This window comes from Felis catus, chromosome D4 (assembly GCF_018350175.1).
Source record: "Felis catus isolate Fca126 chromosome D4, F.catus_Fca126_mat1.0, whole genome shotgun sequence".
NCBI classification, from domain to species: Eukaryota; Metazoa; Chordata; class Mammalia; order Carnivora; family Felidae; genus Felis; species Felis catus.
In genome coordinates this window covers 1,041,088-1,066,904 of record NC_058380.1, presented here as the reverse complement: position 1 = coordinate 1,066,904, position 25,817 = coordinate 1,041,088, and the positions used below count along the sequence as shown (strand labels likewise).

The following is a 25,817-nucleotide window of genomic DNA, read 5'->3' as shown; positions in this document are numbered from 1 at the left end:
GCCCTTAGCTCCGCCCCTCAATAAGTCCCGTCCCGCCGTCCTGTCCCAGGGTTCCAAACTCCGCCCCCGCCATGGCCCCGCCCCTTCCGGCGACGACCAGGACTCTGAGCCCCCCACTCCGGCCCCGCCCCCAGCCCTGACGCACCTTCCCCTACTGCCGACTCCCGCCTACTGGCTCCGCCCTATCTAGGCTCCGCCCCCTCGAGGCCCCGCCCTCGAGATGGCCCCGCCCGGGAGTAGGTGGCTCAGCCATGCTGGGCGCAGTAGGCTGCCCCGCCCCGCGCCACCGCGCCCCACGCCCCAATGAGAAAACTGAGGCTCTGAGAGAGGAAGTGACTTACCTAAGGTCACTCAGGTCAGTCTGTAGGAGGAACAAGGACAAGCCTGGGATAAAGGCCGATGGGCGTCCAGTAGCCAGGAGGGATCAGCCAAAAGGGGGCAGTACCTGGACAGTGACGAGGGATGGATCCCCGCCTGTCCAGCCGTCAGGTGAGACCACAGCCCCAGCCTCAACAGAGAGCCGGAGCCACCCTGCCAAACCTCACGTGAAACAGAGAGCTGTAGTAACAGGTGATAATGACGATTGTTTTTGAACCACTGTGTTTCAGGGTAACTGGTTACCTGGCAGTTATACACGGAATGCACCAGACATCCAAGCAGACGCCCGGCCAAAGGGAGGCAGAACTCCACACGATGGCTGGGGAACAGTATCATGCAGGAGTCCAAGCACAGACCACCTTTCTAGGCTTGAGAGACAGTCTGGGCGGCTGGACTGGACTCTGCAATAGCAGTGAGGTCGGGAGGTGACCGGGGCGTCATGCAGAGTCTCGCAGGCCAGGCAGCCAGGGCCCAGTATTTGAGGTTATGCGCTGAGACGAGGGCGTGGTGATCTCTGACTGATATGTTTGAAAACAGCCTCTGTACACACGAAAGAATTAACAGTAGGGTCTCCAAGAGACGTGTGCACACTCGTGTTCAGAGCAGCATTATTCACGGTAGCCAAGAGGCAGAAGCCAGCCAGTGTGCGTGAGCGGAGGAACGGGTTAGTATATATGCTGTGTCCAGACAGTGGGTTCAGGCTTAAAAAGGAAGGAAAGGGGCGCCTGGGTGGCTCGGTCGGTTAAGCGTCCGACTTCGGCTCAGGTCATGATCTCATGGTCCGTGAGTTCGAGCCCCACGTCGGGCTGTGTGCTGACAGCTCAGAGCCTGGAGCCTGTTTCAGATTCTGTGTCTCCCTCTCTCTCTGCCCCTCCCTTGTTCATGCTCTGTCTCAAAAATAAATAAACGTTAAAAAAAATTAAAAAAAAAAAGGAAGGAAATTCTGACACCTACTGCAACATGGATGAGCCTTGAGGACATGATGTTGAATGTGATATTGTGATTTACAGTAAGAAATACATATTTGGTCTTCTTCCTGGCAGAACTCTTAAAACCCTAGGGATTTCCTAAAGGAGAGAAAAAGGTGCCTTTTGTTATGTTAATGTGGCGACTTTTGGAATGTCCCCAGGTCACCTAAGAATGGGGCTGGTGGCCCAGAGAACCCTCCATGTGATTGGAGGGTTAGAACTTTCCATCCACCCCTCGGCTCAGGAGAGAGGAGGGGGTCTGGAGCTTGAGTCAATCCCCAAGGGCCAATGAATAGGTCAATCGTGCCTTAAGGGACAGGGTTCAGAGAGACTCCGCGTTGGTGTGGGAGAGTGGTCTGCCTGGAGAGTGCCTGGACTCTCCGTGTCCTCTCTCCACATGCTGCCCTGTGCATCTTTCTGAGTTCCGTGAACGACTCTAGCAAATTAGTCCAATCTAAGGAAGGGATGGTGGGAACCTCTGATTTACAACCAGTTGGTCAGATGCACAGGTGAGAACCTGGATTTACGGCCGGCGTCGGCAGCATGGCAGGTGGGGGACACTCTAGGAGAGCCCGCAGCTTGTGGGATCGAGTTCTGGCAGACAGGGTCAGCAGTGAGTTGAACTGTAGGCCACTCTGCTGGTTTCTGAGAACTGCTTGTTGGTGTGCGGGGAAGCCCCCTCCACACGTTGGAAATTGGTTGCACAGAACATTAAGGACCAAGTGAGATAAGCTGACACAAAAGGTCAAATACTGGAGGATTCCACTTACATGAGATCCCTACGGCAGCCAAGTCCATAGACAGACGGTATGGGATGGTGGGTGCCAGGTGCTGGGGAGAGAGGAGACAGGGGAGTGTTTAAGGGGTACAGAGGTTCAGTCTGGGAAGATGGGAAAGTTCTGGAAACATGTTGGTGATGGTTGTACAAGAGTGTGAATGTACTTAATGCCCCTGCACTGTATGCTTAACAGTGGTTAAGATGGTAAATTTTTATATTATGCATATTTTACCACAATTAGAAATTCAAAACCCCAAAGCAACCCTGCGGTAGGGTTCTTTCTGTGTGGAAATTCACACGTGTGTGCAGGGTGGTACCTGAATGGAGGCAAGGAGCCTAGGAGACCAGGAAGCTACTCCAACAATCGGGGCAACAGGAGCCAGAGGCTGGATACACCGAGTGGGTTCCACATGGGTTTTGAGGTTGAGTCACAAGGACTCGCTGCAGGACCGGATGTGGGGTCTCAGAGAAAGTGGAATCGGTGTTTGGGCCTGGGGGAGTGGAAGGGGCAGGTAGAATCAGGAGTTCCTCTCTGCTGAGTCCAGAAGCTGAAGTGCATCTAAATCCCTGAATGTTCAGGCCTGAGGAAGCTAACAGCTCGCACGTTGTTTCCTGGGCCGCTTACTTTTGAGTCACAGCCACTTGCCAGACGTATGTGTGGAGATACCCCTGGAAGATTCCAGGCCGGCCTCTGCTGACAAGGGCCGTGGGGCAGACGTGCCTAGCAAACCCACAGAACCAGGAGACGAAATGGTAACCTGGCGGCTGTGGTTTTAAGCCAGAGTTTCCCGGTGGCTGGCTGTCCAGCAGCGGATAAATGGTACACACAGACAACCAAGTTGCTGAGAAATGGACTCACAAGGCAGTTTTCCCCCAGCCACTGTCCCCCGAGCGGGGGACGTTCTACCTGGGATGGGGTGCTGCCTGATGCTGCTCAGCCTCTTCTGGGGACAGGAACGGCAGCGCCCCAGTATTGAGGGCTGACTGGTGTTCTCTGATGGCGTAGCTATCCTAGCACCTCAACACCGCGGGTCTCGCGTGTTGGAAGGGCTGGGGCAGGCCTCGAAGCACGTGCGGTGGAGAGGAGGAGGGCACACCAGGAGACTCACCCTCCTGGCCCGTGACGTCAGTCTGGTCAATGCGTGGTGCGCGTGAGTGAGGTGCGTGCCCCCCAGGCCAGAGCCCTGCCTTGAGGGACCCTTCACATCCCTTCCTCTTCCCAGAGGTCATGGACCCCTCCCCTTGGGATGGGGCTGCTCCCCCAGCTGGGGGCCTGTGACTGCACAGCGCGAGCAAGAAATAAACCCTGAGGCTAGGGGGCTGCTCTGGACTGAATGCTCGTGTCCCCCAAATCCGTGGATCGAGGCCCTGCCCCATGGTTGTCTCTAGAGATGGACCTCTGAGGAAGTACTGAGTGTAAACTGGGTCCTAAGGGTGGGGCCCTGATCCCTACGATTAGTGTCCTTGTAACCAGACACGAGAGAGCCCACCGCCCTGGTCACCCAGCACGCGTGAGGACACAGAAGGTGGTTGTGTGCGAGCACGAGGGTCCACACCAGAACCACATGGGCTGGCACGTGGGTCTCGGGCTCCCAGCCCCCAGGACTGGGAGATAAATCTCTGAGGTGTGCCTCCACCCCAGGGCCTGGGGCTGGCACAGGGCTTGTTCCTCGCAGCAGCAGGACCCTTCCTGAACACCGCGATGACCTGGGTGGAGAAGCTGGCCTGGCAGCATTGCAGGCACGAGTGGGGGTGGGGGTGGTGGCAGGTGCCGAGGCCCCTCCGTGGGAGTGAGCTTGGGGTTTCCAGAAGCAGAAAGAAAGGTGTTCACTCCTCTCTTCCCAGTACAAGGTGGGACTGGTTTTGGGGGGCTTGGGGCTGGCTGCTTCCCTGTTCTCTGCAGCTGGGTGACGCCTCTCTGCCCTGAACCGTCTGGGACGCTCCCAATCCACCAGAGACCCCTGGCTGTGGCGCACACGGGTTCAGAGCCCAGCGTGCCACACAGCTGAGGCCTCCCGCCCCCGGGTCTCCTGGGCAAGGACTCTGACACTCGTGCACCTGCCCCGGCCGGACCCCATCTGTCACCCTCAGCTGTTAGGAATGGAGAACGGGGCCGCCCTCCTTGGGCCGCTTCACCCCAGTCTTCCCATCCTGCGCTCCGGGAGCCCCAGGTCAGTACCCGGGGACAAAATACTTGCCTCGGCAGGACTTGAAAGCCCGCAAGGAGCACAGCAGTTTCTGACAGCGTCACGGCCACCCTCTGTGGGGTCACGGCAGCTTGTCACCCCAGCCCGGCCCCCCGCAGCTGAGCCTGCAGACTCGTCAGAGGCGCGTGGCCTAGGGGCACGGCCTGCCACTGCCAGAGAATCTGGGGAGAGCCCAGGTCTGCCGGGGACACCATCATGTGGAGCCTGCACTGCTCAGGTTGAGGGCTGGGAACGACGTTGCCCAGCTGGTGTCCCCCGGCACCCCCCACGGGAGCGCGGCGTGAAAGATGCCTTGTGCCCAGGTGAGGGCTGCACACACCCTCTGGCCTCACGATCCCACCCTGAAACCCACCCTACGGAACAGCATCCCAGGACAGAAAGGATGTTGGCATCAAATGCAACAGCTGAAAACAACCCAAGGTCCCTCAGCAGGTGGCTTCCCACAAGAGCCAAGGGACAGACAGACCAATCCGGGTAGCCCGCATCAGGATATATTTGTAAGTGATGGGAAACACCGCAATCATGGTTTCAGGGGGGTAGCCCAGGCTCCTGAGGACCACAGGCTGCCCCCCTCACGGCCCCAGTGTGGCTGCGGAGGCTCCGGGCAGGAAGCAGGGAAGGTCAGAGGACAAACCAAAGTGACTTTTCTCAATGGCCAGACAGATCCCACCCCAAAATGCAGGAGACTGGAGGTTGGATCTTAACCGGCCCAGGACAGTTGTGGACATGGAGGGTGGGACCTAGCAGCCCCCAGGAGCCACTCAGAGGCGTGGCTGAGCAGTGAGCCCTGAAGGAGCAAGGCAGCAGGTGCAAACGTTTAGAGCCACACCTGATGGGTGTGGACATACAGGTATGCTGTCTGTCTTTCCCCTCAGGAAGAGGGGCTGGGTGGTAAGAGACAGGACATCTTCTTGTCAAACTGCTTTGATGAGTTCGGGGTTGGGGGACTGTGATGGCTTTGAAGGTGTCCCCCTGTGCCTGGTCCTCCTCCCATCCAGAAGTGGAGTTCAGCTGCCCCCTTGCTGGCTGGCATGCAGCAGCAGTGACCCGGCAGGACTTCCCAGGCCCCGGAGGGCATGGCTGGCACTCAGGACTCTCACCGTGCACACCAGCCCCCAGTGTGCAAGGAGACCCAGGCCACTCGAGACGGCCACTGCCGTTGAGGTCTCTGTGAGCAGGCTGCTGATGGCACTGCCCGACGGAGCCCCAGCAAGCCCGGGGCCCTGAGCAGCAGTGACAATAAGGGAGTTGTTTTACACCCTGAGTACAACAGAGATTGAAAATCAAGACAGTGGTCTTTATCTTTGTTTTCCCAGTGTTAGAATGGTTTATTTCCCACCTCTCACCCCTCGTGGCTACTGTGCAGGTAACAGAGGCAGCACCCCAGCTGGGCCCCTGCTCACAGGCCCCGGCCTGGCCTGCGGGGAAGATGAGGCAGCCAGCAGGAGCTGAGAGGTTGGCTGCCCGGCCTCCTGCTCTGTCATAAGTGAGATTTGCTTAAAATGTCCTCCAGTTTCTTTAAAGGAGCAGGCTAGGCAGGGCTGCACCTGGTTCCAGAACCCTTCATGCTGGTTCCAAGGGAGCCTATCTATAAAAACTGTTCTGGCTGGGCGTCCCTGGGACAGGACACCCCACTGGCGTCCCCAGCTCAGCACCCTGAGGGATCCCTAACCCCAGAAGGTGATTTCACTGACCACTCTTAAGCTGGGCACAGGTGGATATGCAGGTGGCTGGGTGGTGGGGTTGGCCTGGTCTTCCCAGTGTGGAGGGCAGGCTCTGGCCTCTGCCTCGGTCACCCTGGGACGTAGGCCGCATGCTGCCTGGACATTCCTGCAGCGGGCCAGGAGGCAGGCAGGGCGTGCCCCAGGTCCGCCGTGTGCACCATCACCTGGGCACGGGGTGAGCCAGCAGGACGGGTGGTCCAGGGGTCCTTGTCCACGCCACGGGCCATGCCAGCCATTTCTCTGGTGCCCTCACCCAGGTCTCTGCAGGAAGAAGAGGCAAAGCTTGGGGGAAGAGCGGGGACCCCGTGTAACCCGACACTGCCCCCATGCTGGGCACCTGGGCCCTGCCTTCAGTGGGCTTGGGGCAGGGTCAGAACTGCCCTGAGCCTGAGGAGGCCCCTCCCTGGGCCTCAGACCCCTCACTCGTATGAGGTATGTGGTCCAAGGAGCAGCATGCCCACCTTCCAAGCTGGGAAGGGGCTTCCTGGGGCGGTGCTGGGTAAGGGGGCTTATTCAGCGTGTGCAGAAAGCACAGGGGCCAGGCCTCTCCCTGGTGGCCTGGGGCCAGATCACCCACTGCCTGTATCTCCGGTTCCTCTGTGCATCCCACCCCCAACCCACAAACCAATCACACTCTTCAGCCTGACCAGAGCCTGCACCCCCATCCACCGGGTCGTCTCCTGCTCACACTGCCCTGCTGCTTCCTGCCTCCACTTAAGATGCTGTCTCTCTCCTTCCCCCAAATGCAGACTCTCCCCATCTGTTCACCACAGGCATCACCTCCTCCAGGAAGCCTGCCTGGATCTCTTCTCCCCCCACACTTAACTCTCAGAAAAGCTCTAGGAAGTAGTAGGAGTTAAGAAGTTCTGTTGGTTTGATGAATAAGTAAATGAACCAGTTAATTAGCGGAGAGGAAAGACTGCTTGGTGGGTGAGGCTGTGGACTTTGGAGCCAGACAGCCGGAGTCCAAACTCGGCTTCACGCTTAGCAGTTATGTGCGATTCTGGACAAGTTTCTATTAAAATGGGATGGAAACAGTGCCCGCCGCTAAGGTTAGAGCAGCGCCTGGCCTATTGGGAGTTGCTGGGAAACATACAGAAAACAGGAATGCCAGGGGCACATCTGGCCTCCTCCAGACAGCCCCACTGACCTAGATGGGGGGCTCGAGGCCCTGGGCCTTACCTAGGAAGGCACATCCGAGAGACAGCCATTCCTCCCCCACTGAACTCGTGCGTCCCCAGCTAAGACACAGCACGGTGTGTCACAGTCTGTAATGGGAAGGGAAGGTGCCACCGGGTAGGGGGCGATGGAAAAGCTCTGAGACCTGCCGGGGGGGGGGGGGGGCTGACCGTCCGCGAAGGGAATGCATCAGCCGAGACCCCACGGTGCAGCCGGAGCAAAAAGGCAGGCACTTGCGGCCGTGGCTACGCTTCTGTCCCAAGGACACACAGAGCTCCCAGAACAGCCGTCACCAGCAGGCGACGCGCAGAGTAACCCCGAAGGACTAAAGCCAACAATACAGCTGACAGCGATGGTGTGGAGAACACCTCAGCGTTAACCGAGGAGCCGCCGAGGAGCATGAAGCTGCGCCTGCTAAGGGAGTGAGCGGGAGACAAGTCCTGACACCCGGTGACGGTGCAGCTGTTGTGAAAACGGCTCAGATAACTTGTGCTGGGCTCCTGGGGAAAGAACGTGGAAATAAAAACATCCAGACTGTTGACCTCAACAGTCCATTCTTGGGTGGTCCCAAATGTCATCTTGAGAAAGGAAAACCACTCTAAGTAAGTGCAGACATTCACCCAAACCCGAGTGCTGTGGCTGGAGCATCTGGGGCGACGCTCTGGGGACCGCGGACCACGTGGTGCACAGATGGAAAGGGGGTGAGGCAGCATTTCTGCCACGCCACCGTGACGTGCGCCTAGTGTGTGTCTAAGGTGCATCTGGAGCTCCAGGGAGGGAGACAGGAAATCAGCGCCTCCCCGTGGGCCAGACTCCACACTCCAGCCATCGCCGGGCCCGGGACGTCGCAAACAGACACGGGGCCAGACCGCCGCACCACAGCCGCGCCTCGAGACAAGAGCAGGATGAACGGTGACGGCCGGCACTCCCCGAGCCCTGTCCAGCCGGCCCAGGCACTGCTAAGACCCTGGCCGTTTGACCGAGGACCCTGAGGCTGCAGCAGCCACCATGCAGCAAGGCCACCAGACGGGGACAGGTGGACGGAAAGGACTGGAGCCTGTGGAAACGTGCACCCAGATGAGGTCGGGGACAGTGACCGTGAGCATGACAGGGGGCCCATTACACGTTCCGTCTGCTTCTGTGTGCTCCTGACATCTCCCCAAAATAAAGTTCAGGAAAGAGTTCAGAGTGACGTGCAAACAGCAAAACCAAAAAGAAAGTGAGTAAACAGCCAGAGCTCATCCTCATTCCTCACAACAGGAAGGACAGAGTCACGGCACAATTAGAATCACCATGTGTAACCCCACAGGTCAGGGCCGTGGGGGGAGCAGTATGGCCCCTTGCAGAGTCCCCTCTTCATCACGTGACGTGGACGCCTCAACCGAGAGGCCCCAGAGCATGTGACCACAGGGCGCCAGCCTGACCTGCGTCTGTGACCCACAGCAGCGCCACCAGGGGGCACATCCGGGAGATGCAGCCTGAGTGTGGCCATGCAGAAGCCTGGCGGCCCAGAACCCGCAAGAGACAAAGCTGCCAAAAACAAACAGCCCGCCCCACTGAAGGCGCCCGGAGCCCCAGCGCTGGGGTCAGAGGGCACATGCTGAAAGCTAGAAACACCGGGAGCTGTTGTATCTGCAGCCCATGTGCAGTCTTGACCAGACTCTGGGAGTCAGAGGAAGGGACATAAGAGAAAGTCCCTGTAACGATTCAGAAAGTCTGTGTGCCCGTGCAAGAAGCACAAGACCCAGAGCCCTCCTGCATCCCCCAGGAGGGGACCTCCTGTCTCTGCAGGTCTGAGTTCCCAGGATAAAGGCACTGGGTGGTGGGAGTTGAGGCCCAGGTAAGGCTGGGCAGCGTGTGGGATGACGGGCGTCCTGACCGAGCTGGGCCCCCCACCCTCACGCCCAATGCCCCCCTCGCCGTGCCCGTGCCCACGTGGTGAAGCTGTAGTTGTCGTGCGCCTGGCCAGGGCGGACCCCGGGGTCCCTGCCACCACCGCCGCCATTGTTCGGGCCCTTGAGGCCGAGGTAGGAGGCCTGCACCGTATCCAAGTCCCCGGCTCTCAGCTGGAGCCACAGCTGGGTTGCCCTGGGGAGAGACGGGGAAAGGACATTCAGGATGCCAAATCCTCTGCAAGGCGGTTGATGAGCCGGACTCTGGCTCGTCACCCTGCTCACCCAGCACCGCCAGAGCCCAGGCCGCGAGCGGACCCAGACTGAAGGAGGCCCAGACCAGACCCATGTGTGCGGCCTGGTTAGGAAAGACCTTCCACAGCCGCGAGGCTCTGTGAGTCGCAGGCTGCTGTGGGGCAGCACTTGGTAGCCGGGCTCCCTGAGGAGCCAGGGCAGCCCCAGCGCCCCTGGACACCCGCCGGAGGCCCAGGGCACGGATGGCAAGTGCCCATGGAGCGCCCTCTGCCCTCAGGCTCGGGCGGCAGGGAGGGCTGGAGGCCGCTGGGGCCAGCGTACCTGTCGGATGGCCGCTCGCTCCTCTTCATGCACCTCATGAGGCAGCAGGTGAGGAAGGCCACGGACATGAGCAGGATGACAGCGCAGCTGACAATGGAGGCGATCACGGCCACCTTGAAGCCGAAGGTCTCGTACGGCGGTACGGCTGTGAGGGAGACAGGGCCACCTCCTGCACAGGGCTTGCGAGGCCCTCGGCAACCCCGTTCCGTGGGGGAGGCAGGGAGGTAGGTGCTGGTGGCTGGGGCTGTCAGGGAACACTGTCCCCTAAAGGGGGGGGGGGGTGCTTGGGCAGGGTTTCGGAGGGTGTGTAGGAGTTCGCAGCAGCACACCCGGAAAAGCTCTGAAAGGAGTTCAGTGATAGCCCCCTGGTTCTATGGCAGCCACATGCCAGCCGTGGTCTGCTTCCACGTGCTCCAAGCTGGTAAACCCTTCAGGGGCCCACGTGCCTTCTCAGTTCACTTTCCAGGAGGCTCAAAAGCAAGAAGAATGCCTGTGTCTGAGGCCAAAGGGCCTTTGCTGCTTAACAGCCGTGTGACCTCAGCTATGGGTCGAGCAGTGTTCTACCGGCTTCTAACGGGCATCCTGGGAAGACAAGGCCCAGGGTCCTAGTCTGAGCAACACTGCACACCCTGCCCTGCGGTGACACTGCTCACGCCCCGCCTCCACCCCCATCCCCTGCCCCAGCTGAACACAGGCCACCCAGACCCAAGAGCTCTCCCGGCCGCCCCCGCAGCTATATATCCATCTTCTGGCCCGTGGGGGTGAGGGGAATCATGTGGGGCACTTCTTAGGGCCTTCCTTTCCTGCCCGGCCACGACAAGCACCCAGAACACAGGTGCCATTGTCTTGAGTCCCACCCCAGAGCGAGGGGTCAGCGCAGCCTGGGTCCCCCCTCCACAGGGAGTGCCGTATGAGATGCCCATCCTGAGGGCTATGGGCCCTCAGAGAGAAAGCTCCTTGTCAGTGAATCCCTGTTATCTTGGAGCCTAATCCGGATGGGCGCCCTCCTTCTCAGAGACTGATCCAGCACACGAGCATTTGAAAGGCTCTGAGAAGTGCTGTAGCCTATTAATCCAGCATGTTCCAAACCGTATTGGCTACGAAGCCCTCTTTGATGCCCGACACACGTCAACACGATACAGTGACCTCCCTTTGGAAAACCCTTCACCACCCTGTACAACAAATACAACTCGAAAGCTAGAAAGCCATCTCGTCCCCTGACGGGGAGCCCGGGGTTGCGAGCATCCTGGCCCTCAGTGTCCCCAGTTCTAGAATCCATAGCACACACAATATCCTATTAAGGTCTGCTGCATGGGTGCATAAAAGAATGAATGAATGAACAGACGGAGCTGCCCGCTTAAAAGATGACAGAGAACAGCTCAAACAAGCTCTCGGTGCTGACAGGCCAAGTCGGTGGCAGAGCGAGGGTTGAGGCTGCTGGGCCTGGAGTCCATGTGCAGACATAGGGCCCAGTGGGGGCTGTCCAGCTGCCAGCAGCGGGGTCGGGACCCTACAGAGGCCTAGCGGGGACTTGTACCCACCACATCCCCTCCGTGGACGCTCACGCCCCACATGACGGGACCAGCCGCCCCCCACCCCCTGCAGATGCTCAGGGGAAGCGGGCCTCACACTTGCACACGGGGCTCACTGAAGACCACTCGGCGATGCTCCCCTTCCAAGCACAGGTGAGGAGACCGGACCCAACCATCTGGTGGCCTGAGGGGCAGTGGAACACGAGGACAGTCCCCACAGAAGTGCCGTCGCCACGAAGGACTTGAAGGGTGCCCCGCGGGGGTGGCTGCACCCGTGTGCACGTGCCTAGGGAAGAAGAGAGCAGAGATGAGGACCCTACCCTGGACGGCAGAGGGTGGGAAGGAGCCCCGGCGGGGAAGGGCGCTGCTGCTCCAACAGCCACACGACGCCCTGGGTAAGGTGCCACGGCCCAGGCCATCTGGCGTGGCAGCCACTCGGCCGGTGGCCTGGGGGCCCACGCGGAGCAGATCCCAACATTAAGTGAACTCTAGAGGTTCCAAAGACCACGGTGTTGAAAAAACGAATCTGGGGGCGCCTGGGTGGCACAGTCGGTTAAGCGTCCGACTTCAGCCAGGTCACGATCTCGCGGTCCGTGAGTTCGAGCCCCGCGTCGGGCTCTGGGCTGATGGCTCAGAGCCTGGAGCCTGTTTCCGATTCTGTGTCTCCCTCTCTCTCTGCCCCTCCCCCGTTCATGCTCTGTCTCTCTCTGTCCCAAAAATAAAATTAAAAAAGTTGAAAACAAAAAATTAAAAAAAAAGAAAAAAGAAAAAACGAATCTGTGTCAGAAGACAAGAAAAGCAAACACAGGTGACTCTTGAACGACACGGTTTTGAACTGCTCGGGTACACTCAAGTGTGGACTGTTTACAGGACAGGGCTGTAAATGGATTTTCTCTTACTTACGACTTTCTTAATGACGTTTCTCTTCTCTAGTTTACTTTACTGTAATCATACGGTACATAACCCATCTAACATGCAAGATAGGTGTGAACCAGCTCTTGATGTGATCAGTAAGGCTTCCGGCCAACAGTAGCCATTAGTGGTTAAGTTTTCGGGGAGTCAGAAGTTATATCCAAATATCAACTGCATGGGGGTCAGGACCCCTAACTCCTGTGTTGGTCAAGGGTCAACTGCACACAATTAGTACCTAAGCGTAGCTCCAAAGGAAGAAGCAAGGAAAAAACGGGGGAAGGGAGAGACGGGCAGTGTGCGTGAAAAGTAAGAAAGGAGAACTTTCGTTGCTCCAATAACTAAGACACAAACAAGCTCAGGTGAAACAACCGGGAAGAGATCTGGAGAGCGCAGGACGAAGGTTCAACCCCCTTGCTGGTTGGTATCTTCGTACCCATCCACAAAAGCTGACCCTAAATAAAAAACAACGGCTAACGTGGGAACACGTGCTTCACAGAAAAAACACAAGGAGCCGAGAGGCAAGAATCTGTTTCCTCACAGTAGCTGAGGATGTGCGGATTCAGAGCCCTCGTCTCTCACCCCTCGAGCTGGCCAATCGTAAGAGAAAAAAGACCATGTGCCAAGTTCAAGAGGCCTGGGAACGCCCGCTCTGGGTGGATCCAGACCTTTCTGGATGGGAAAACGTGTGAAGAGCTTTGTGTCGTGGATCATCCGAGAATTTAGCCAAAGGAAAGAATTACGAATCTGCAGCCAGGATTTCTACACCAGGATGTTCACCCCCACGTGTACAGAAACCACCAATGTGCCTGGCCGTGGACCCGTGCGGCCAAGCAAGGCATAGCCTGGTGACAAATGCCAGCCAGCCGTCCTTCCATAAGGACGTACAGAGACAGTATGAATGGAGTCGCAATCACAGCACCGTCATAAGACCACCACAATGACAACAGCTGGCACTTACAGGGAGCCTACGGAGTGCCGGATGCTGAACGCACGCCTTACGTGCACTGACACATCAACCTGGACAGTGCCTTCCTGGGGAGCCACCATTCTCCCCACACGACAGGTTAGGAAACCGAGGCACAGGGTGGCTAAGTCACTTCCCGAGGCTACACAGCTCCTGTGTTGCAGGGCAGGGATTCGGAACCAGCAAGACGGCACCAGGCTACCTTCTGAACACGTGTGTGCACACGGACATAGGCACGCAGCCACGTGCCCTGTGTCTGGCTCCCCTGCTCAGCACAATGCCCAGGGAAGGCACCAGCCATGACATTCTGCCGTCAGCCTGGCACGCTGTGACCCAGCCAAGCTCCTGCACTCGCCAGGCTGCGCGACACGTGGCCTTTCCCGTGTTCACTCGGACGGCAGCACCGGGCCGGCTCCTTCCGTGCTCCAGCCCTGACACGTGGACGCTTCTTGATCCACAGCCAACTCGCCAGCCAACCCTGCGGGCTCTGCTTTTAAAATCTGTACCCAGGACGCCCCCGGGGGCTAGAGTGCCCCCCAAGGCCACGCCCACCCGGAAACAGCCACGGGGGCTCCATGCGTGCCACCATGGCACCCCATTCCACATAGGCTGTGGGAGGAGAGCACACCCAGGACCGCCCAGGACAGCGGCTGTCACTCGGGACAACCACACACGCACATGCCTGGCACATCCAACCTGTCCAGAGGGGAAACCAAGGCAGGGGGAGGTCAAGCCACCCCTTGTCCAGCTGTGCTGGCCTTGCCCCACTCAGGGCGAGGTTGTTAAGGGGGCAGTAGCCCTGAGCATCGGCCCCGCTTCGTGCTGTCAGGAAAACAGTAGGAGCCGCGGCTGCCCCAGGCCTCACCGTGGGCAGTGACTGTGAGTGACAGCATTTGGCTGTGCTCTGCCACGCCGCACTAGTCCACCCCTTGTTCTGTCCCACCGAGAACTGGGGGCCGGGGGGCTCACGGGCCGAAATGTGGGGCAGAATGTGAGCCGGGGGCCCTCATGCTTTGTGCAAGGGGTGGGGCGCTGACTCCTGGATCAGCTAACACTGGGAACCTAGTGGGTGCTTGGCTACAGCCCTGTGAGCAGGGCAGTCCACCACTACCTTACAGATGGGGAAACTGAGGCACAGCAAGGCTGGGTGACACACCGCGGGAACTGGCCGCAGCTGTCCCCATCTGTCCTGCGGCTGGGAGGACGTGGGCCCCCGTCTGCAGGTGTCCGACACCAGCATCACTACCCCCACCAGCAATGCAGCTCTGATAGAATGTTCTGGCCAAGAAGCACCCTCGCTCCTAGCCTCGTGCAGCACTCCTAACCATCTCAGAGGACAGCGGAGAAGAATCATCGTCTCCATTTTGCCGCAAGGAAACCAAGGTTCCACAGGGGAGGGGCCCGGGACTAAGTCAGCAGCAGAGCAGGGGGTGTGGGTACCTGTCCCAGAGCGGGTCTTTCCCTGATAGACGGCACTACCAAATTACTAAGACGGTGTCAACAATCACAAAAGAAAAGAACAGGTAAATCAGAAAAGAAAAACCAATGTCTCAGAAACCAGGGGAAGGGCAATTAGTTTAAAAAAAAAATTAAATAAAAAGCATTCACATCAGAAAAGAAGCAAACCTCCATTTGACACCATCTCGAATCCAAAAATCCCCAGGCATCTACTAAAAACCTACAGAAACTCATAAGTCCAGCAAGGCTGCAGGATGCAAGCCCAACACCCGAAAATCCATCATATTTCAGCACAGTGGCAGGGAACAAAGTGGAATAAAGAAAGCAATTCCATTCACAAGAGCGTCCGAAGGAATACATCGCTTAGGAATAAAATGAACAAAAGAAGAGTAAAACTTAAACCCCGAAAACTACAAGACACTGCAGGCGGAAATAAAGGTCCTGCCCAGAGGTGAAGTCGCACGTGCCCGCGGGCCGGGAGACTGACCGCCACACTAGCCTCGGCTCCTCTGCAGACACACCACAGCCCCTCCCAGAGTCCCAGCTGCTGCCTTTCCAGAAACGGACAGGAGGGTCCTAAAATTCTTAAGGAAATGCAGAAAACCTAGGATAGTTCCAACAAAAACTATCTTGAAAAACCTCAAAGTTGGAGGACTCACACTTTCTTGTTTCAAAACTTTCCACAAAGCTACGGTGAGAAAGGGACAGACCCGGAGCCAATGGAGCAGAAGTGACAGTGCAGAAATGAACTCTTAAAGTCAGGTGAGCTTTGATGAGGGCACGAGGACCGTTCGGCGGGAAGAGAACGGTGTTCCAGCAGCTAGCGCTGGGCAACAACATCCACAGGCAAAGCAGCGCTGGCCCTCTCCCCACACCAGACACAAAAACGAACTTCAAGTGAATCCCAGACCTAAACGTAAGAGCTAAATCTGCAGAACTCTCAGACGAAAGCAGAGGGATAAATCTTCCTGACCTTGATTCGACACCAAAAGACTAACGACAAAAGCAAAAAATAGATAAATGGGACTTGACTGAAATTAAAAATCTTTGTGCTTCAAAGGCCATGATCAAGAAAGTAAGAAGACAAGCTACAGAGTGTGAGAAAATATTTGTCAACTGTATATCTGATAAAGGACTTGTGTTTAGAGTGTGGAAGTTATTATGCTGAATTATAAATGAAAAAAATTTTTATTTGAGAGAGAGAAAGAGTGCGCGCGAGAGTGGGGAGGAGGCAGAGGGAGAGAGAGAGAGGGAGGTGACAGAGGGAGAGAGAGAGACTCTTAAGCAGGCCCCTTGTTCAGTGCAGAGCCCAAGGCGGGGCTCGATCCACCAGCCTGGGATCATGACCTGAGCCGAAATCAAGAGTCGGCCGTTCAACCAACTGAACCACCCAGATGCCCCGTTATGCTCACTCCATCATAAAAGACAAATAACCAAATTTAAAAATGGGTAAAGTATCTGGACAGACATTTCTCAACAGACACACCAGTGGCCCCCATAAGCACATGAAAAGATGCTCAACGTCCTTCCTTCAGGCAAATGCAAATCAAATCACCAGGGAGTCCCTGCTTCACATCCAGCAAGCACCTGTCCCTGAAAAGGACCAGGTGTCCCCAGGAGGTGGGGAACCTGGAGCTGCGTGCCCTGCAGGTGGGAACACAACACGTGAAGCCCCCTTCCTGAGGTCACACAGGGCGTTACCACGCGGTGCAGCGCCGCCCCGCCCAGCAACACAACCGAGATGAAAACACACCCACACACAGACTTGCACACACACACACAACAGCGTCACTCACGAGAGCCAAACGGTGGAAACCACCCCAACGTCCACACGGATGAGTGGACAGATAAATAGAAAATGGTACAAGCCCCGCTGGAACAGCACCAGACGACAAAAAGGAGAGGGGCAGCGACACAGGCCACAGTGTAGCCGAACCCTATGAGGACAGGATGCTCGGTGCCTGAGTCAGTCACAAAACCTCATGTTGTCAGACTCTGTTTATAGGAAGTGTCTGGAAGAGGCAAGCAAATCCTCACAGGCGGAAAGCAGATTAGCCATGGGCGGGGGGTGCGGGGGGCGTGGGGGGGAGACTGCTGGAGGGAGCACGGCTTCTCCCCGGGGTGATGAAATGTTCTAAAACGGACTGTGGTGATGGCTGTACCTATCTGAAAACGTACTATAAGCCACTGAGCTGCACACGTTAAATGCACACTTTAAATGGGTGAGTGATATCTCAATAAAGCTCCTAAAAATTCCAGGAAAATACTTGTGTCAATCAAAGAAGTGCAAATTTAAAATGCGAGGTATTGTTTTGGCCCCTTAGCTTGGTCAAGATGGAAAAGACTGGCGTACCGGGGCAGGTGCGGTGTGTGTGTGTGCGCGCAGAGCCCCGGCGTGGAGGGCAGGGGACCCACCCTGTGCCCCCGAGGTGGACACTGCCCGCTTCCACTCGTTGACCTGGGACTGAACACTGCAGACTCTGGGCTCTTAACTGACCGCCACACTTGGCCTCGACAGGCGCCAAGGCAGGAGCGACGGAAAGGCTGTCCCAGCCACCGGGCTGCAGCCAGCGCCCCCACCAGGACCCGTGGACACGGACACCGGCTGTCCTCCCCGCCAGGAGGCGGGCGGGGCATTCTGGAACCGGGTAGACGGAGCACAGCAGCCACAGGCCGGCCACGTGGCCCCTCCCCGGGGTCACCAGGGAGCCAACACTTCCTAGTCCTCAATTTAGAGCCGCCACTTCTGCTTCTGGGGCTGGGGCCGCTAAGCAGCCTCTTTCGGTGCTGCCCCCCGTGTGACCCGCCTGGGGAGGGGGCTGGCCAGGGGGAGAGGCCGGGAGCGCTCACAGCACCCACACCAAGCGCCTGGCCTGCACACCTAGAACTTTCTCAAGAAGGTCAGGAGCCCTGAGGGACAGACCAGAGCAGCAGCAGAGGTGATGAAGCAGCCTGGTGAAGTGTCAAGGGCAGGGTCAGGCTGGGAGGTGTGGTAATAAATCCATTCAGCTCTGCGGGTGCGTCTGTGATATTTAAGACAAGGGGAGAGAGCCTCCAGCCAGTGTCACTGCTGAATGTCACCGCCTGGCAGCCAGGGCCCGGCCCAGCCCAGACCCCTCGGGCTCTGCGGCCACCCCCCCCCCCGCCCCCGCCCCCGCCCCCCCCCACCTGCTGCTCTGGGCCTGTGACCCATCTGGAAGTACCCAGACAGCACTGCCATCTCAGGAACTGCTTCGCCCTGTGTGCACGGGTTGGGGGAGGGCCCCGCTGTCACTCACATCCTGTGCTGCTGCCAGTTCCCGTGGGGGTGGCCAGGATGCCCATCCTGGGTTTCTCCACCCAGGGGATGGGTCACACATCTGAAAGGAGAGAAGTGATTCTCCCTAAGGTGCTCAGAGCCATAAAGGGGACAGAGAGAGGGGGCCGTCAGGGAAGGGGGAGGTGTGGCACCGACCCGCAGACAGGAGACAGGATTTAGAGCCCACCCAGTGAGCACACTGTGGGGTGGGGGTCTGCGGGTCTCCGAGAGACTCAGAGTGGGGGGCTTTAAGTGCAGTCCTGGCTCCGTGCCCCAGCCCTGCGGCCTCACACTCTGCATTTCCAGGCAGCGACCCGAGCTCACACCCGTCAGAGGCAGGGAGCCACAGCATCAGTGTGTGGCTGGCCAAACACAGGGCCAGAGGAATAATCGTGGTGAGAGGAGGGGGAGGAGCCCTGCCCACTACCTGCCCAGAAGAGGGGAATGCCTTCCCTGGGGGGCCGGCTGGGAGCCCCACATCCTGGACAGGATGCTGAGGTGGGAAGGTGCTCCTGCCCCTGCTGGGAAGCCCCCAGCCCCCAAACCTCAGGCCCTCTCCACCGGGTCTGACTTGAGTCCTGGACCTGGGCCTCACCTTGCTCAGACTCAATTTCCCCATCTGCAAAACAGGGTGAACTGCCCCCCACTCCCCCCAAGGGTCATGAGAAGAGTAAGGCCACTCCAGGGAGACCTCAGAGCAGTGCCTGAGCTCAGAAACACTCCCCAGGAGGGGGCTCAATGCCTCATTCTGAGCACCCAGCCCATGGCACCCCAGACACCCCCAGGCTCCTATGGGTCTCTTCCGGCATCCCTTCCCTGGGCCCAGAAGGCCAGCGAACACATCTCTGGGCTGAGCCCATTTTCCAGACGAGGAAACTGATGTCCCCCGTGTACATTGGCAGGGTCCCCACAAGACCCTTCCACAGAACTGGTGACACACAGCCAGGGCAGGGAGGTGGTTGAGTGCCAAAGGGCTGCGGGGGGCTATAGTCACGTCCACCCAAGACCCCCTCCCAGAGACGTCCTGAGGAATCACCACGGCCGGCGGATGGGCCAGCGGGCCCTTGACACCATGGCCCTTGACACAGCAAACCCAGCTTCTGCTCACAGCCCTTACTGACCCCTGCCCGTCCTGGAGACCCCAGACCCCATCACTGGCTCCCAACAGCCCCTCCCTTGATATCTAAGAGGCAAATCCCACCTCCTCCTGTCGCTGCTGAAAACCCTCACAGACACCCCGCTGCCCCTGGGCATCCTGCAGGACACCCTCACGCTGTCCTCTCCTCCAGGCCCCTCCCACCTGTGGCTGGCCCAGACACCTGGCGCTGCACCCCCCCCCCCGCCAGCCCTTCTCTGGCTGGACCTATGCACCCCTCAACCGTGGGTGCATTGCTCCTTGGGCCCTTCGTGGCCTTTTTGTACGACCTCTTTTTTAGTAGGTGCAAATAAATCTTAAAGCAGGAAAAACAAAGTAAATGGATTCACTGCAAAGAAGACACAAACCCAAACCAAACCCTAGGGGCTCCCTGGACAGTGAAGGGCAGACTTGCCCTGGAATGCCCCTTGTCCCCAGCTCCCACCCCAACGGGTCCAGGAGGATGCTCCCTCTCATGGGGAGGGGGGGTGCAGGGCCTGCGGTGGTGCTTCCCCAGCCCAGCCCCGCATGGCCAGCAGGGTGAAGAACAAGTCTGTTTGTTAATCTTTTATCTGGAACCTTGGGCCACAGGCCTGCCTGCTCCGTCCTCCTCCTTCCCGGAGCCCACACTGCCCTCAAACCCTGACCTCCCCCCCCCCCCCGGACCTGGTAAATCAGTTACTTTTTTCCGTTCTGGGAAGAGGTGCACTGAGACTGGGATGGGGAGACAGGTTGCTGGGCCCGCTCACCACGGGCCTGGGTCCCTGCGACACTGGAGAGTTGCTTCCTTGATCTGCGTCTGGGTTTCCCCCAAACGGAAAGGGAAACCCAAGGAGGAGAGTTCAAAGGGTGACATGTGCTCTATGGAGGGTGGGACCCCCAAGACCTCAGCAGGGGGGGACAGCCACACGGGGGGGGGGGCCCACAGCCCCGGCTGTGTGTCTTCAGGCTAGATACTCGCCCTCTCTGAGCACGTCTCCTGTCCCCTCCGAGGGCAGGCCCGGGCCTCGGGCCTCGGCCACAGTGGAGACGGGGTCTCCGGCCACGCCCCCCAGCTGGTGGGTCAGCCCACACTGGCGGAATCCCCAGTGTGTTTCAGAGCAGACCTAGGCTGGTTCCCACCCAGGAAGAGCTGCCACCCAAAGCTCCAGGGGCGGGGGAAGGCAGAAGGCGGAGCTGGACCTCCGAACAAGGAGGCCACACTTGAATTCCCACCACTCCCCCTGGGCCTTGGTCTGTCCTCTGTGAAGTGGGCGCAGATCACCGGTGCCGCAGGGATATAGGAGTCATGCCCCTGGCACGCCCTCATCATCCAGGTCCTCCTGCAGCCCCCTTCCCAGGCATCTCCTTCAACGCCCTTCCAGAAGTGGGAGGGGGTCACCTCTGGCTGCTGGAACCGTGTCCTTCCCGCAGGGCTGCGTTCCTGCACAATCTCCCCCATCAGGGAGTGCTGGAGCAGCCCGGGATGCGGGCCAGGGCCGGCGGGGGCCTGTGGGCAGCGGAAGGGTGGCCTCCATGGCGAGCTGGGCACCCGGCCTCCACTCAACAAACACTTAACCCCTGCTGTGAGCCAGCCTCTGCCCTTCACCAGCCACACCTGGGCGAAGAGGGAAGAACGTGGACCCCGGGACGCCAGGTCCGTGAGGCTAGACTTTGGAAGAGCAGAGTGATGCGTCCATTTTACCACGGCAAGGAAAAACACGCCCCCCGCCCCCACTGCTAGGTTGTAGCGTGTGCCAAACTGTCACAACCCCACAGGGACAAGTGGGTACACATTTCAAGCTCAAAAGACTGGTGCTATGGGGCAGGGGGATGGTGGGGTCTGGGGTGACTGTGTTACCCTGGAGCAGAACAACTGTGGCGGGGGTGGGGGGTGCACAGGCCTTCCTGACTCCCCCTGACTGGTCCACAAGGCCGGGGACAGGCATGCAGTGCCCACTAAGCACGTGGGGGGAAACTGAGGCCAGAAGCAGAGCGACACATCCCAGGTGAGAGGTGTCTTTCAACCCCAAATGCTGGGGAAGGGCTAATGGGCTGGGACCCCCAGGGCGGCCAGAGGAGTCTGAGCCCTAAGATGGGAGGCGGGGAAAGCCTGAGGGCGGGGACTGGCCTCTGAGGCCCCACCCCCCCACCCCCAGGATTCTCAGCAAACAGTCTTTTGTATGCAGACACATCAGGGCCTCCCCTTCCCCGTCCTAGGCTGGTCTTGTGCAAGTCTCTCCACCTCTTGGTCAACACCCACCTCCCCGGCAGTGGGGCAACACTCACTCGGTCGTCACACGCACCAAATTCGGTATTAGGGGGACAGGGAGTCAAAGAAAATAAACCCACCTCACCAGGCCAGGCTGCCCCTAGAGCCAAGCACCTCTCCTCTGCCAGCAACTTGCCTCCTTGGGCCTCAGTTTCTCCATTTGAGAAGGAGCTGCCCGCCAGGGCCCCCAGGGTGGGGACTGTTTTAAGCAGGACTGGCAGCACCCAGGGGGGGCTCCTCCAGGCCCCGCTTCCACCCGTGCAAAGAGCCTAGTCCTGAGCCTGGCCTGGGCCACAGGTGTGCAGAGACCTTCAGGCATAAGGGGGAGGGGGCAGTGTCCGCTAAAGTGAGCCTCGGGGACCTCTGGTTCTGTTTCTCAGTTAAGCTTTAGGCGCATTCATGCAGCAAAGCCAGCCTCCAAACCTGGGGCTTCGGACGAGCTGCCCACACCGCAGCCAAAGCACGAAGGTGAACCCTCTTCAAAACATTCTCGAAATCAGTCACAAAGTACGCTAAGTGCCAGTCCTCCCACTTCCAGAGACCCCAGACTTCGTCCCTGGCCCGGGAGCCTGGCGACCGCGGAGAGTCGTTCCCCCGCCAGGCTCAGTTTCCTCACCTGTGAACTGGGGGTGGGGGGCCAGCCGGGGCATCGGAGCGCCTCCCCGCTAAGCGAGGCCGGGTCCCCACGTCCGCCGCACCGACTTCCCTGCTCCGAGCGGGGCGCGGGCGGGGCGGGCGCCGCAGCGGGAGCGGGCGCGCACCTGCGCGGAGGGGCGGCTGGCCGCCGCCGCCTGGTTTCGGGCCGCCTGCAGCCGGGCTTCGGCTCAGCTGAGGCGCCGGCTGGGCGGGAGGGGAGGGTCAGAGAGGGTCGTCCTCGGGCGGGTCTCGGGCTGTGGGCCTCCCCGGACGCGGCCGTGCGCCCCTTCTCCCGGCTGCGCGCCCCCACCGCCACGGCTGTGCGCACCCCCTCCCCGCTCCCGCTGCGCCGCGCGCCTCTTGGCTTCCCGGTCCGTGAAATGGGTGCAGAGCCTCGCTCGTGGTCCGCAGCCCCGGCGCTCACCTGTGCCGTTCCCCGGGGCGGGTTCGGCGTCCACCGCGCGCCCCCCGGGCCTCGCCCTGCGGCGAGGGGTCGAGGCCGCCCCGTGCATCCCTGCGCTCCTCGCCGCTCGGCGGGGACCGCGGGGCCTGAGCCGGAGGGGCGGGGCGGCCCGGGACACGTCCCCTAGGGCCGGCCCCGCCCCGTAGGTCGGGGGCGGGGCCGACCCCGCGGGAGCCCCAACCCCCCAGGGGGCAAAGCTGGCGGTGCAGGAAGTCTCGCTCCAGGGCTCTGCACGGGCTTTGCCCTCGGCTCCCGCCCCTCTGAAAACCCCGGTTCCCCAGGCCAGGTGTCCTCCGTGAGCGGCACATGTGAACCCCATCCGTGTCCCTGTGGGCCAGGCCCTCTGAGCTGGGGGGTCGATGCTGTAGGTCTTCACTGAGGAGCCCCGGGTGGTGGGGGCAGATTCAGACCCCTGGGGTCTGGCTGTGCCCTCACGAACGCGGCGGGGCACCTGCCCTCTCCCGGCTCAGCCCCCGGCCCAGCTCCCCGGGTCGTGGTCCGGGCTGGACCCGGAGCTGCAGCCCGCCCCTTCCTCTCCCTCTGACCCCACCCCGCCCAGGCGCCGCGTCCTTGCCTGGCCATTCGCCAAGGGGGCTCTCAGACTACTTCCCAGCAGAGGCGGCACTGGGTGGCTCAGGGCTGCTCCCAAGCAGGCTTGTCTCTTGTGGAGTTGGAGGAAGTGATCTTGGAAGAAAGAACAGCAGATGCAAAAGTCCTGAGGTGGAATATTTTGGAAGCTTGAAGAACAGCCGAAGTCCCTGGCTCATGAAGCCTGAGAAGGTGGCCCAGGTGGACAGGACTGGCTCAGGAGGGCCTGGCAGGTGGCACAAAGAGGTGAGTGTTCACCTGGAACCACAGAGCAGGGTCCCAGCAGGGCAGCCCATCCCACCTCTGCTTTCAGAGCCAGTGGAATAAGTGAGGGACCCTCCCCTCTCCTGGGTCTGAGTTGCGGTCACCCCATAATATCTGGTCCCCACTTCAGACCTGTGGACCACACATGATGAGTTTCTTCAGTTCCCCTGACCAAGCAAGTATATCCCGTTTGCCACATGGGAAAGCCAGGTGAGCCCACAGGGCCTGCTGTGATCCCTGCTCCCTCTAGACCACACTAGGCTGGAGCCCCAGAATTCCCTGCCACAGGCCCCCAGCCCATCTCCAGGGCTTGCACACAGGGCTAACCCTGGTCTCTGCTTGTGAGTGGGAGGGGAGGTGGGACCGGCTGCCCCAGGCCTCCAGGAGTCCCAAATGCCAGATTGAGCCTGGCCACTTAGGGCGGTATGTTCCGGGGTACATGCTGTAACAGGGCGCCACAGGCTGAGTGTCTTAGAACTGCACACCTGTTGTCTCGGGGCCTGAGATCAGGTGCCAGCAGATGTGTCCCCTCCAAAGGCCCTAGGAAGGATCTATTCCAGGCCTCTGTTCAGCTTCCTGTAATTCCCTGGCTTGTGGCTGTATCATTCCAAACTTCACATGGCCGTCTGTCCCTTTGTACATTTCTGTCGCTGCCCAGATTTACCCTTTTTATAGGGACACTAGTCTTACTGGATTAGAGGCAGCCCTTCTGACCTCACTTTAACTTGGTTACCTGTAGAGAGGTACTGTCTCCAAAAACAGCATGTTCTGAGGTACTGGGGTTAGGACTCCAGCACTTGAATTTGGGGGGTGGGGGTCTGGGCACAGTTCAGCCCCTGACAGATGGCATCGAGGTCAGGGACACAAACTGTTCTCGCTGGTCTACAGCTGGGTAGTGGGTTCTGGGCGTTCAAGCATGTGTTGCTGGCCCCCTGTACTGTTAGGCAGCTGGGGTGGCCCAAGACCTCTGCCACATCCCACGGGAAACTGTGTCCCTTGTCACAGCTCAGAACACCCACCTGCCACGAAAGCCATCAGAAGCAGCAGGAGGCACTGGGGTCGGTTCTAGAGGTGGGTCTGTGGCTGATATGAGCCATGTGCTGGGCTGCTGCATCCATCCATGTTTTCCGGGGCCTCTTGGAGAGCCCGGCAACGCTGACTGTGTGCAGGGAGGGAAACTGAGGCCCAGGTGGGGAAGGCACTTGGCCCACCTCAGATGACAGACTGCCTGGGCCACCCCCTGCCCCAAAACCTTGTCCCCTCATCCATGGCAGAGACTGTGACTCTGACAGGCCCCCCCCCACCCCAATGCCACGAAGCTTAGTGTTTTCATCTGGGGGCTAGAGAAGGTTCTGCCACCTTCCTGAGATCACCCTGAGATCACGGAGGCCCTGTGGTGATCAAGGCTGGAACTGGGCCCCTCAGGCCCCACCCCCTTGCCACCTCCCCCTGCCCTCTTCCGCCCTCCCAGCTGGCCAGGGCCCCAGCCTCTCTGTGTCCTGGCCCAGACTGGGAGCAGTGCCTGGGCTATGCCAGGGTCTCTTACCTTCAGGCTTCAGCCCCCCTTCCAGGGAGCCTTCCCTGTTTACCTGCAAACGGCCCCTACAGCGACCTCAAAGCCTGTGCTGAATCTCAGAGAGGACTGTGGCTCCCCCTGTGCAGGTGTAAGGGGCCAGGAAGGAACCTGTGGGCGGCTGTTGGAGAGGCAGCAAGAACCCACACGGACGCCTTGGGGAGCTGATTGAAGTCGTGGCCTCTGCATTTGGGGTCTGGCCCACACCCTACCACCCGCCCATCTCAGTTTACAACTGGGAGCAGGCAGTACGCTGGAACATTGTGGAATGAATGGACTCGTGGAAAGGAACCAGGGAAGGCAGTGAGGGGAGAGAGGTCTGAGGCCCTGGGTCTCCGTGTTCTGCTCTGTAAAGTGGGCTCATACCTGTGCTGCCAGACCTGTCAAGGGGATGGGGAGGATCTACCCTGGGGGTCTCCTCTTCCTGAAGGGGTCCCATGGGCACCTTCCTCAGCCCCCAGTTTGACTGATGTGGTGTCCCTGGGTCCTGGTGGCCTGGGGGAGGGGGGCTGTTCATAAGCCTGGATGGGGGCAGGTGTGGTTTTTGGTGTGTTTCCCTCAAATCGGATAATAACTGTAGAAATGTAAAATGCTGTTTATTTTCTTTATTCTTTTTTGGGGGGGCGCCTGGGGGGCTCAGTCAGTTGAGCGTCCGACTTCAGCTCAGGTCATGATCTCACAGTTTGTGAGTTCGAGCCCCGTGTCAGGCTGTGTGCTGACAGCTCAGAGCCTGGAGCCTGCTTTGGATTCTGTGTCTCCCTGTTTCTCTGCCCCTCCCCCACTCGCACTCTGTCTCTATCAAAAATAAATAAAATGTGAAAAAAGAAATTTTAACAAATATTCTTTTTTTAACATGTATTATTTATTTATTTATTTATTTTGAGAGAGAGCAGGGGACGGGCAGAGAGAGAGAGAGAGAGAGAAAGAGAGAATCCCAAGCAGGCTCCATGCTGTCAGGGCAGAGGCCGATGAGGGGCTTGATCCCACAAACTGTGAGATTAAGACCTGAGCCAAAATCAAGAGTCAGATGCTTAACTGACT

At 59.2% G+C, this 25,817-nt stretch overlaps 1 protein-coding gene across 4 annotated transcripts; it reads right to left on the bottom strand.

Annotated features, from left to right (window-relative positions):
• Window positions 1-5,634: 5,634 nt before the first annotated feature.
• SUSD3 (sushi domain containing 3) lies at window positions 5,635-22,466 on the bottom strand. 4 transcript variants are annotated; one of them, XM_023243200.2, is made up of 6 exons: window positions 22,313-22,434; window positions 17,847-17,927; window positions 11,332-11,520; window positions 9,703-9,847; window positions 9,170-9,322; window positions 5,635-6,316 (listed from the first exon to the last, which is right to left on the bottom strand). In XM_023243200.2, the coding sequence occupies exons 2-6, from the start codon at window positions 17,890-17,892 to the stop codon at window positions 6,124-6,126; spliced, it is 726 nt and encodes a 241-aa protein (XP_023098968.2). In that variant the 5' UTR covers window positions 17,893-17,927; window positions 22,313-22,434; the 3' UTR covers window positions 5,635-6,123. The 4 variants fall into 4 exon arrangements, with proteins under 4 accessions (XP_023098968.2, XP_023098967.2, XP_019671214.2 ...); XM_023243199.2 differs by lacking the exon at window positions 17,847-17,927 and having other exon boundaries at window positions 22,313-22,466; XM_019815655.3 differs by lacking the exons at window positions 17,847-17,927; window positions 22,313-22,434 and adding an exon at window positions 21,869-22,010.
• Window positions 22,467-25,817: the final 3,351 nt, after the last annotated feature.